Below are 12,847 nucleotides of genomic sequence, written 5' to 3' on the forward strand. Positions count from 1 at the left end.
ATGTCCTGGCTATTATAAACAGTGCTGCGATGAACATTGGGGTACACGTGTCTCTTTCAATTCTGGTTTCCTCAGTGTGTATGCCCAACAGTGGTAGCTGAAGTTTTTTCTTTCCAAATTAAGAGTGCAAGTCATGGTCAAATAGTCTCTCTATCTGATACATTTAGAGTTAGGAACAAACTCTACTTGACTGTAGTGCCACTGATGGTGCTTCACTGTTTTTCCTGATGGCTTTATTCCATGGACCAGAATATGCAAACCCAAAGGGATGGAATTAGGTGGGTTCAGTTAGCAAAGATGGACATTCTTTATGCATTATTTTAGTGTTATTGAGTTGATACAGTGCTGTGAAAACTGATATTTTACTTCTGGACCAGGTACTTAAACTTAGGTTTCAGTGAACTTTGGATGATTAAGATGTATCACTGTAGGTTCATCAGATCTAACAGGTTTATTCCCCTGAAGGTGGCTACTGACAGTGGAGGAAGCTAGGCTGTGGGGGTTTATGGAAAATCTTGGTACTCCTCAATTTTGCTGTGAACCTAAAACTAACCCCTAAAATGTCTTAATTAAAAAAAAAAAAAAGGTTTCACTTAATTCTTCAACGAGTACAATGACCACTATACCAATATTCAGGTCTCAGCATTTAAACTTAATTCTCATTTGCCTATATTGCTGTTTACATATAAGATAGCAAGATTTGAAACAGCTAATATTCAGAAAATTGTTATTTTCTCTTTCTCTGAAAACAAAATGCTGCTCAGAAAGTAAAGATTTGGTTATTAAAAATAAAAAGTGTAACATAAAAGTGAAAGTGAAACTCACTCAGTCGTGTCCGACTCTTTGCAACCCCATGGACTATACACTCCGTGGAATTCTCTAGGTCAGAATACTGGAGTGGGTAGCCTTTCCCTTCTCCAGGGAATCTTCCCAACCCAGGGATCAAACGCAGGTCTCCTGCATTGCAGGCGGATTCTGTACCAGCTGAACTACCAGGGAAGCTGAACAAAAGTAGCTGCCAAGTATTCCTCTAAGTAAAACAATGGGTTATTGTTCATACTACTTTACACTTATAGAAACTTTCAGCCATAGGAAAGAAGAACTCCTTTTCCATTATTTTAGTGTTTAATTTCTGTACAGGAGAGGTGGCTTAGTGGGAATCAGTAAGAAGCAGTGAGTAATAATTACCAGCTCTCATGATGTAGGCAACTATAAGCAAGATTGACAAATCAGTCTTTGAACAAGATCACTTTTTAAAAACAAACAAGGTTATTTTTACAAAACCACGTAATTTAAGAATTCATTTTATTGTCTGGTCCAACAAGTTGTTAAAACAGCTCATCTCCCAAGGAGAAAGAAAGCTTTAAAACTTTCAGATAACATAGAAAATTTGCCAAACTGTCTTTTTGAGCCACAGGCACTTGACATACTCTATGAAGCTGGATGTCGGCTCTAACATTGCCCAACCTCCTGGTAATATACAGTCAAGAGCCTTTTACTTATTACAGTTTTTAAAAATGCTTTTTCTTAAAATATGTATTTTTTCCAAGCAAATTACACCTTGTCAACAATGAGGATGGAAATAAGAAAAGTGGGTTTTAACCCTTCGGTGCCACCTGACTTTATAAGACCTCTCCTAGACTTCAAATGGGACAATTAAAGAGACTGATAATTCCAAACTAAGAACAGAAAGAAAAAGATAAGAACAAACTGAAAAATATGTGGGTCAATATCTATTAAGAGAAGTGGTATATTTGAGAACATTGCGTTGAGCACTGTGTAAAAATACAGCAAAGTTTATAGTCAGTTATATAGAAATGAAGCATATAGATAACAGATTACTGATGCTCACTTTACCAGTACCTCCACAAGAAGAAAAAAGAAAAGCAAGAAGAAAGCAATTATATCTTCCTACATGTTAACATCACAACAGTGTTCAAAGTCCAGGTAAAATGGAACTTGAGAGACTGCCTGTCATATTTATCTTTTACTACATCATTGCCCAACAATATAATAAATGTAGGTCATGACAATAAAGTATTACTAAATGGTAATTCTGTGAAACATATTTTTCTGGTGATAGGATGACTTTAAACAGCTGATTAGTTATGGTAAGTTGTCATATTCCACATTTAGCTCATTTAAAGGGAAGTCACTTTTCTAGGAAGTTCAGCTGTTCAGAACACAGCAAAGAACCCACACTTAAATAAAATAAGCCCTCCGAGTGGGAGACAGAGATGTCACAATGTCTAATGTTAATATTTGCACATGTTAATGCATAGACTCTCTATTCCCTACTTACAATCTATGTGTAATACTCACAAGATTTCCTATTAGTTTCTTACCCTACATATATCAAAAGCAAAGCTAGAAGCAGGCACGTTACCAACAAAGGACAGTTCACCTGAGTTTATTAAAACTGCTAGCCACAGGAGCTAGCCACCCAGGAAAATACAACAGCTTCAAATACTCCCAAGGGAAAAGATCCTGTATGATTTGGTGTAAAGTTAAGGAATGGGCTTCCCTGGGGCTCAGGGGTAAAGAATCCACCTGCCAATGCAGGAGACGTGAGTTTCATCCCTGGGTCGGGAAGATACCCTGGAGGAGGAAATGGCAACCCACTCCAGTCCTCTTACCTGGAGAATCCCATGGACAGAGGAGCCTGGCAGGCTACAGTCCATGGGGTCGCAAAGAGTTTGACAGGACGTAGCAGCCAAACAACAATAACAGCAACAAAGGTAAGGAATGTGGTCTCTGAGCACCTCACAGTATACCAGCTGGAGTATACGCCACCGACCCTCTGAGTCACGGACAAAGGATTACAGGAAACACGCCCCAACAGAAGGGGATGTCTGAGGCTTTTTACAAGCATTTTCCTTAAAAAAAGACTATGACAAGCAGGCTAGCTGGAAAAAAAAATACATACAATTTTCAATTCCCTGATAATGGCAGCCAAATGAAATGTTACCACCATGAGATAAGAAAAGAAAGAAACTGTAGAAGAGAGAAATTAATATGTATTTTCTACTTATATTGTCAGGGACTTCACTGATGCAGAGCCTCTCACATGCTGGCTTTAAAATTTCTTGTATAATAATGAATCAATGACAGCTTAGGGTGATTAAAACTGCAGCACAACTTAACCATTTTCCTTGAATAAATTAAAGAATATATCTAGAAGAAGCAAATTTATTATCATAATTGTGCAGTTCACATTCACAGGACTTATAAAAAAAATATTCCTAGTGATAGCTGGGATGCAAACTTTAAACTATATGATGAGGATTACCTCTTGTTCCTGACAAAGTGTCACTGAGATGAGATGTATGATATTTGGAGGTAATATAAAAATATTAAATTTGATGCATCTGTGAACCCGTGACTAAAAGTTACCCTCCTATACCCTTCCTCACTACCATGATGGGTTCACTACTTCTATTTTTTCATACATTTCCTGCAATATTATCATCATTTCTATTTTGCAGTTGAGGAAACTGGGACCAACAGATTAAATCGTTTGCTCAAAATGGCGGTCCTTTTGGTAGAAGTGCTATGATTCAGTCACGGATCATGTGGCTCCCCCCAAACCCATGCACTGCCTCTCTGACAGAGATACTGAAGCAGTCATAACGGTGCATTATGGTGTCAGACTGAAAAGTGTTCTCATAAAAAAGACCAAGCTGCATGAAACTCCTGACACAGGCTCTAGCCTGTGCTCGGCACATAAAAAACACTGGTCATTGCTGTGAAACTCATATTGCAGCATGCTAAATAATGCCCACACATCCCAGAGGTATCCATGTGCCAGGCATGAAGCCAAGTGAATTCTTGAAAGATTGATTCAACTGGTTTCATCACTGGAGAGGAGAAATCTTAAAGGCATGCACTGTAACACGATAAATGACATTACAAATCTCTCCTTTACCAACACGCTAATTACAAAAGAAAAGTTAAAACTGTGCAGTTTGGGAGGCTAAACAGTCCTAAAATTAACTAATTATAGTTACAGCTTCAACTGGAATTTTATTCCAGCTGAATACTAGAAAAGGTTTGTTCAAAACCTGGACGTATTTCTACGCTGTCATTCATCCATGTAACCATTCATTCCATTGAGTGGGAACCTGTCAGAGAGAAGGCATAATGTACATGTGTGTCTTTGAGGACAGTGTGCTGAGAGGGAAAGGTGAGTATTAGCTAGAAGGAGGAGTGAAATGTTACCTGCAACTTCAAGGAATTTAAAACCCTCTGACATCTAAGCCTAACACACTGCTGAGTCTTCTTTCTTGCTGATAAATGCCTCTAGCATTTGCCTGTTTCCATCATTCTATTTATGTCCTCTGTTTACCTATATGTTGCTCATTTTTGTCACATTACCCCAAATTAACTGTTACTTTTTCTGACAGTCAAAATTTTTAAACTTATGTTACTTTGACAAATTACCTCACCTTAGAAAGGAGCCCCAGTTGGCTTTAAATGTAAAAAGGGGGGAATAAAAATTTACTACTTAAAAGCTAAAGATTCAATTCCTGGGTAGGAAGACTCAATATTGTGAAGATGACTATATTACCAAACGCAATCTACAGATTCAGTATGAATCAAATTATCAAATTATCAATGTCATTTTTCACAGGACTAGAGCAAAATATTTCACAATTCATATGGAAACACAAAAGATCCCGAATAGCCAAAGCAGTCTTGAGAAAGAACAGAGCTGAAGGAATCAACCCTCTGACATCAGATTATACTACAAAGCTAGTCATCATGACAGTATGGTACTGGTATAAAAACAGAAATATAGACCAATGGAACAAGACAGAAAGTCCAGAAAAAAACCCATGTACCTATGGGTCCTTATTTTTGACAAGGGAGGCAAGAATACACAATGGGGCAAAGACAGCCTCTTCAATAAATGGTGCTGGGAAAACTGGACAGCAACATGTAAAAGAATGAAATTAGAACACTTCCTAACACCAAATACAAAGATAAATTCAAACTGGATGAAAGACCTAAATGTAAGACCAGAAACTATAAAAATCTTAGAGGAAAACACAGGCAGAACACTTGATGACATAAATCAAGGCAAGATCCTCTATGACCCACCTCCTAGAGTAACGGAAACAAAAACAGAAGTAAACAAGTGGGACCTGATTAAACTTAAAAGCTTTTGCACAGCAAAGGAAACTATAAGCAAGACAGTCCTCAGAATGGGAGAAAATAATAGCAAATGAAACAACTGATAAAGGATTAATTTCCAAAATATACAAGCAACTCATACAAGTCAATGCCAGAAAAACAAACAGCCCAATCAAAAAGTGGGAATAAGATCTAAACAGATATTTCTCCAAAGAAGGCACACAAATGGCTAACAAACACATGAAAAGATGTTCAACTTTGCTCATTATTAGAGAAATGCAAATCAAAACTACAATGAGATACCACCTCACACCAGTCAAAATGGCCATCATCAAAAAGTCTACAAACAATAAATGCTGGAGAGGGTGTGGAGAAAAGGGAACACTCTTGAACTGTTGGTGGGAATGTAAACTGATACAGTCACTACGGAAGATGGTATGGAGATTCCTTAAAAAACTAGGGATAAAATCACCATATGACCCAGCAATCCCACTCCTAGGCATTTACCCTGAGGAAACCAAAATTGACAGAGACACATGTATCCCATTGTTCAGCGCAGCACTATTTACAATAGCTAGAACTTGGAAGCAACCTAGATGTCCATCAACAGATGAATGGATAAAGAACTTAAGGTATATATACACAATGGAATATTACTCAGCCATAAAAAGGAATGCATTTGAGTCAGTTCTGATGAGGTGGATGAACCTAGAACCTATTATACAGAGTGAAGCGAGTCAGAAAGTGAAAGATAAATATCGTATTCTAACACATATATACACAATCTGGAAGGATGGTTCAATTCAGTTGCTCAGTCGTGCCCGACTCTTTGCGACCCCATGAACCACAGCACACCAGGCCTCCCTGTCCATCACCAACCCCCGGAGTCCACCCAAACCCATGTCCATGGAGTTGGTGATGCCATCCAACCATCTCATCCTCTGTCATCCCCTTCTCCTCCTGCCCTCAATCTTTCCCAGCATCAGGGTCTTTTCAAGTGAGTCAGCTCTTCACATCAGGTGGCCAAAGTATTGGAGTTTCATCTTCAGCATCTATCCTTCAATGAACACCCAGGACTGATCTCTTTTAGGATGGACTGGTTGGATCTCCTTGCAGTCCAAGGGACTCTCAAGAGTCTTCTCCAACACCACAGTTCAAAAGCATCAATTCTTTGGCACTCAGCTTTCTTTATAGTCCAACTCTCACATCCATACATGACTACTGGAAAAACCATAGCCTTGACTAGACGGACCTTTGTTGACAAAGTAATGTCTCTGCTTTTTAATATGCTGTCTAGGTTGGTCATAACTTTCCTTCCAAGCAGTAAGCGTCTTTTAATTTCATGGCTGCAATCACCATCTGCAGTGATTTTCCTGTCTTAGCTCTCTGAAAATAGACCTCTTTTTTTTTCTCATTTATTTTTACTAGTTGGAGGCTAATTACTTTACAATATTGTAGTGGTTTTTGCCATACATTGACATGAATCAGCCATGAAAATAGACCTTTGAATCTACAGTATTTGTGAAAAGCTTAATACTCTTTCTCCTTAACAAAAATCTTTGGGTTATTATTTAGATATCTGACTTATCTACATTATTTAGGTCTCTGATTCATCTATTCCCATCCATATACATCGAATCCATCTTCACTTGCTCCCAGAGTGATCCAAGACAAATAGGACCTATTATTCTCCCCCGCTCCCCGACCCCCACCTCCACTAAAGCACTTCACTGACCAGTCATTCCTTTTAAACAGTGTTCAGATGCCAGTGCATTGTTTTTTTCTAATGTGGTCTATGTTTGATTTTCTGATCTTATTTCCCGATATTCCACCTTGAACCCGCCAGTTAGTACTCAACTGTTTACAACTCACTGATGCACTATATTTATTCTACAGGTGTTAACTGAGCGTAAGTTACACATTAGCCAGTGAGCTAAACTTAGGGAATCCTGATGCTAAGAAGGCAAAGGTGGCCCACATTCATGGAGCTTAGGGTCTAGTTTTAGAAGGCTTAATACAACTGTTTAAGGCACCCTCTAGCCCCACAAATGCCTGGAGAATTGCAGAGTTTACCCTCTCTATGAAATTCTTCCTGGTCACCCCATTCACATAGAAGAGTTGACTCCACTGCACCACCATCTGCACCTCATTGCCATCCAAGCTTATTTAAAGCACTTTATAACATTTCATGCACAGGCCTACCTCACCAAAACAGTGCCCAACAAGTGACCATCTCTTATTGATCTTTGAAATGAATCAAATGACATGTAAACAGAGACTGTGAAGATCACAGTCAGGCACACAGAAACAAATAAGTATCTGTCTTGAAATGAAAGACTGAAGGAATTATTTTTGCAAAAAAGAAAAGTTTTTCCCTTTTCAGCTTCTTCAAGTCATGCTCTAGAGTGTAAGTCTTATAAAGTCAGGGACCTTATTACTGGCCCTATTTGGGGCACATATATTACTGGCCCTGTTCTGGGCCCGTATTAATCACAAAATAAATATTTGTTGTATATATTCCCTAGATCTACAACTCATAATGACTAGGGCATGGTAAGAATGTCACAGTATCGTACTCAAGAGAACGGAAACCAAAGCTAATCAGATTGACAAGGTCATAGGAAAATGTATATGGTATAAAATCCATTTTATGAATGTGTCATTTGAGTCCTAAAGTCTAGTCACTGCATATACAGGAAGAGAAAGAATCACAAAACCTTAGAATGAGTCATTTTTACCACAGCCAAAATTTTGTAGCTCTCAATGATGTAAAAAGAAAAGAATTTCAACTTGAGAAAATGCTATTGGTTCCTACAGTTGATAACAAATGACAGCAAATATATACAGTGTCTTCTGCTTGCCAGGCACTGTACTAAGCATTTCACACATAGTAGCTCATTGAATTCTTATATCAAGCCTATGAGATAGTCCCATTATACAGATAAGCAAAATGAGGGACACATAGGTAAAGTAATTTGTTCAGGATCACTCAACTAATAAATGGCAGAATTGGATTTCAACCAGGAAGGCTGGCTCCAGAGTCTTTGCTCTTAACTCTAATACTAGTCTCATTCTTTGTGGGTATACAGTAACAAAAGGCCACACAGATCCCATAAAAGCAAATGTCTTCCTAAACACATGTGATACGTTTCAGGAGTCCTCAACTTCTTTGTAGTACTGAATTCTGTTTTATATTTGAAGTTTAAAAAAAAAAAAACCAGTATTTCCTTCTGAGACAACAGAAGGAAGACAATGGAAGTTAGAGAAAGATCAATAAGAAATTCCATAAGGGCTATTGGTCAAACTGTAATACTACCCAAAAAGTTCAAGAGCTGTAAGGAAGAATTCCCGCTGTCAGCCCATGATCAACAGGATCAGTCATAAACATCAACAAACACATCACGCATCATTAGATGGGGAAATCTACCTAAGGTACTTAGGTCTCCATAGAAAAAGTCTCCATAGAAAGCACTGAATACATTTCATCTGTAGTTCTATATTGTATGACAGCCAGCAGAGATTATGGCTTTGGTAGCTTCACAAACATTATTTTTAAAATAATCCTTATGCATTTATCTCTATTTCATTCCCAAAAATATAAACAAGCCATAGGTTCAAACTGTGGCTTTGAACATGTCATTTGCAAAGGTAGTCAGAAACATATTTATATCCACTTAAATATACGAACATACCATAGAGAGCCTTTGCACTTGTTCGTGAACTGTGATCTCTGTCCATGGAAAAGGTGGTTGATGATCCGTAGCCACTGTAATTAAAAAAAAAAAAAAAAAAGGTCAGTGTGATGACTTAAAGTCCAAACGAAGCAATAAAAAGTCAAAACTACAAATACAAATTCCAGCATACCACAATCACCATATGTTTTTAGAAAAATATAGAGAGTTTATGCAGCTGGTTCTGTCCAGAAACAGGTCATTGGATCCTGATCCAATATAGATTCTCTCAAATGCCAAGTCAGAACCACAGCCAAGGGACTTCCCTGGTGGTCCAGTGGTTAAGACTTTGCGTTCCAGTGCAGAGGGTACAGGTTTGATCCCTGGTAGAGGAGCTAAGATCCCACATGCCTTGTGAACAACAACAACAAAAGACCAAAACATGAAAACAGAAGCAATATTGTAACAAATTCAATAAAGACTCAAAAAAAAAAAAACAAAACCAGCCATGGAGATTCAATAAGGTTGAAGCTAGCTTAGAAAAATTTAAGTTTACCATAATAAATTGAGTTTTGAGCAGTGATCCAATTATAAAAAGTTTTCAGTCATTCAAACTATAGCAAAATAGACACTATTGTTTTGAGAAATACTTAAAGAGAAGTTAACAAAAATAACTTTATCATTAAATTCGACTAGCTATATCCTACTTCTAACTTACTGTTATGTGAAGTAAACATTATTTAAATTTTTAAAATTTACTCAGTAAACATTTATTAAGCCCTAAAATCTAGAAACTCAACATTCAGAAAACTAAGATCATGGCATCTGGTCCCATCACTTCATGGCAAATAGATGGGGAAACAGTGACACACTTTATTTTTTCAGGCTCCAAAATCACTGCAGATGGTGGCTGCAGCCATGAAATTAAAAGACGCTTGCTCCTTGGAAGAAAAGTTATGACCAACCTAGACAGTATATTAAAAAGCAGAGACATCACTTTACCAACAAAGGTCTGTCTAGTCAAAGCTATAGTTTTTCCAGTGGTCACGTATGGATATGAGAGTTGGACTGTAAAGGAAGCTGAGCATCGAAGAACTGATGTTTCTGAACTGTGGTGTTGAAGAAGACTCTTGAGAGTCCCTTGGACAGCAAGGAGATCCAACCAGTCAATCCTAAAGGAAATCATTCCTGAATATTCATTGGTAGGACTGATGCTGAAGCTGAAACTCCCATACTTTGGCCACCTGATTCAAAGAACTGACTCATTTGAAAAGACCCTGATGCTGGGAAAGATTGAAGGCAAGAGAAGGGGATGACAGAGGATGAGATGGTTGGATGGCATCACCAACTCAGTGGACATGAGTGTGAGTAAACTCCAGGAGTTGGTGATGGCCAGGGAGGCGTGGCATGTTGCAGTCCACGGGGTCGCAAAGAGTCAGACACAAATGAGCAACTGAACTGAACTGAACTGAAAATCTAGAAAAGTGAGGAGTAATGTGGGTGGATTCCCTGGTGGTTCAGTGGTAAAGAATCTGCCTGCCAATGCAGAAGACACAGGTTCGATCCCTGTGTTGGGAAGATCCTTAAGAGAAGGAAATGGCAACCCACTCTAGAATTCTTGCCTGGAGAATCCCATGGACAGAAGATCCTGGTGGGCTGCAGTCCATGGGGTCGCAAAAGAGTCAGACAGGACTTAGCAACTAAACAACAACAAAGGCGGGGGTAGGGGGGTAAGGAGTGTATTGTTCATACAACAAGTAAAATGGGTACAATAGAATGTGATATCTGGGTAAAACTAATAAATAAAACATCAAAAAGGGACTAAGTTTCTATAAGGATGCTCAAGAAGAGTTGACTGGCATTTAAGCAGAATCTAAAAGAATGGAAGGAAGCTCCAGAAGCAGGTGAGAATTAAGTGAGGAAAAAGCATGTAGATCTGGCTCAAGAACCAGGATGGCTGCTGAAGGAATAAGCATCTAATGGGATGTGCTTGGCAGAGATGAATGGCTCAAGAAGCAGGGAAGGCAAATAGAGAGCTTAAGAAGTAAATTTCTGTTCTCTTTATACAGGGAAGTAACATGATCCAAACTACTTTTTAAGAAAGATAATCCAGGAATTAATGGCAAGGTAACCAGATGGAAAGACTGAAAGCAAAAGGAGAAGAGGGTGGCAGAGGATGAGATGGTTGGATGGCATCACTGAGTCAATGGATATGGATTTGAGCAAACTCTGGGAGATAGTGGAGAAGGCAATGGCACCCCACTCCAGTACTCTTGTCTGGAAAATCCCATGGATGGAGGAGCCTGGTAGGCTGCGGTCCATGGGGTTGCTAAGAGTCGGACACGACTGAGCAACTTCACTTTCATTTTTCACTTTCACACATTGAAGAAGGAAATGGCAACCCACTCCAGTGTTCTTGCCTGGAGAATCCCAGGGACGGGGGAGCCTGGTGGGCTGCCGTCTATGGGATCACACAGAGTCGGACACGACTGAAGTGACTTAGCAGCAGCAGCAGCTGGGAGATAGTGAAGGACAGGGAGGCCTGGAGTGCTGCAGTCCATGGGGTCGCCAAGATCAGACACGACTTAGCAATTGAACAAAACCAGATGGAAAGGGACTGTAAAAATTCACGCAAGAGATAAAGCCCACAAATAAAGTTAGAAGAGAAGGAATAGTTTGGGATAGAAATAAGAATTCCTTAATAGAAGAAATTATAATAAATTCATGATTAAATGGATATTTATTATAAGAAAAAGGGGAAAAAATGAAGCTGTGGTAAAACTTTCTGACTTGAATAAACTGATGGGCAAGATAAAGATGACGCTTGATATACTCCCCTGGTGTCTCTTACTGACCAGCACTAAAGGCATTGGTGATCATCTTTGTAAAAAGAAAATGTGAAGCAGTGTGAACAGGCTAGATCTGAAAATTGTGAATAACCGAGCTATGAAATCTAGTGAACTCTAAATTAGAATGGCCAATATAAAATAACAACAATATTAACCACAATATACAAGGCAATGGCCACTTAAGTTGGGGTACCAATTTCAAATTATATCTAAAGCCACAGGAATTGGCCTTTTTTTTATTTTACACAATGGTAAATATCTTGAGAGACTGGACTAGATGACATTTAACTTTCCTCAAATGCAAATATTTTACAAATAACAAAACTGAATGCTCCAGAGAAAGTGAAAGCTATGAAATAAGAGTACATATTCAACTATGGAAAGCATTAATACATAAAATACCAGAACAAAACATCTTCAATTAGATCATTGTCATTGGGGTTGATTGCCTAACCATCTTTTTTCTTATGAGACACCGTAAACTTTTAACAATAACATATCTTAGTGTTACAAGAAGTTATATATTGAGGAATGAACTACATAAAGAAGTGAAACAGATCTTTTTTTGAAAATATAAAACAATTAAAACTACCAAAACAAATTAAAATAAGCAAAAAATTAAATATAAAATTTCAACTTACTTCATTTGAGATGGATTCATTCCAAAACCACTGGGATGATTGGAAATATGACCATTCATCGTGATTTTAATGCTTGTGTTCTGAAAAGAGAAAGGTTCATGGATTGAAGGCAGTAAAAAGGTTGAGACATCTCAGCTCTAAAGTTATTCATTCAACAAAATGTGTGTCATTTCCAGGATGACGCTAGAAATATAAATATCTCCACCCTTAGAGAGCTCAAGCTCCAGAATTACATATGGACATACAAACAAAAATTAAAATGCCATTTAAAAATTGTTTTCCTAATATTTATTTACTTATTTAGCTGCACCGGGTCTTAGTTGCACCATGTATGATCTCTGGTTGCAGCACATGGGATCTAGTTCCCTGATCAAGGATCAAACCCCAGATGAGTAAAAGAAAAATTGTAAATATAGTTCTGAACCCTCAAACTAGATAAGCATAATTCTGTATTTTACTCAATTTTATTAGATGTTATTTTAATATTTCATTATGAACGTAATATAAACTCATTAAATTAAAAAAAAAAAAACTTGAAAAATACAGAAAAGCA

The 12,847-nt window shown here is 38.0% G+C and overlaps 1 protein-coding gene across 9 annotated transcripts in view; it reads right to left on the minus strand.

Moving 5' to 3' along the window:
• The window catches only part of EPS8 (epidermal growth factor receptor pathway substrate 8), a 199,593-nt gene that overhangs the window by 60,696 nt on the left and 126,050 nt on the right, over positions 1–12,847 (minus strand). For all 9 annotated transcript variants that reach the window (XM_043882575.1, XM_043882568.1, XM_043882570.1 and 6 more), the window contains 2 exons: positions 12,295–12,374; positions 8,826–8,899 (listed from right to left, as the gene is read on the minus strand). In XM_043882575.1, the coding sequence (XP_043738510.1) occupies positions 8,826–8,899; positions 12,295–12,353 (133 nt within the window). In that variant the 5' untranslated portion in view covers positions 12,354–12,374. The remainder of the gene's footprint in view (positions 1–8,825; positions 8,900–12,294; positions 12,375–12,847) is intronic.

The sequence above is a fragment of the Cervus elaphus genome, chromosome 22 (assembly GCF_910594005.1).
Source record: "Cervus elaphus chromosome 22, mCerEla1.1, whole genome shotgun sequence".
Lineage (NCBI taxonomy): Eukaryota > Metazoa > Chordata > Mammalia > Artiodactyla > Cervidae > Cervus > Cervus elaphus.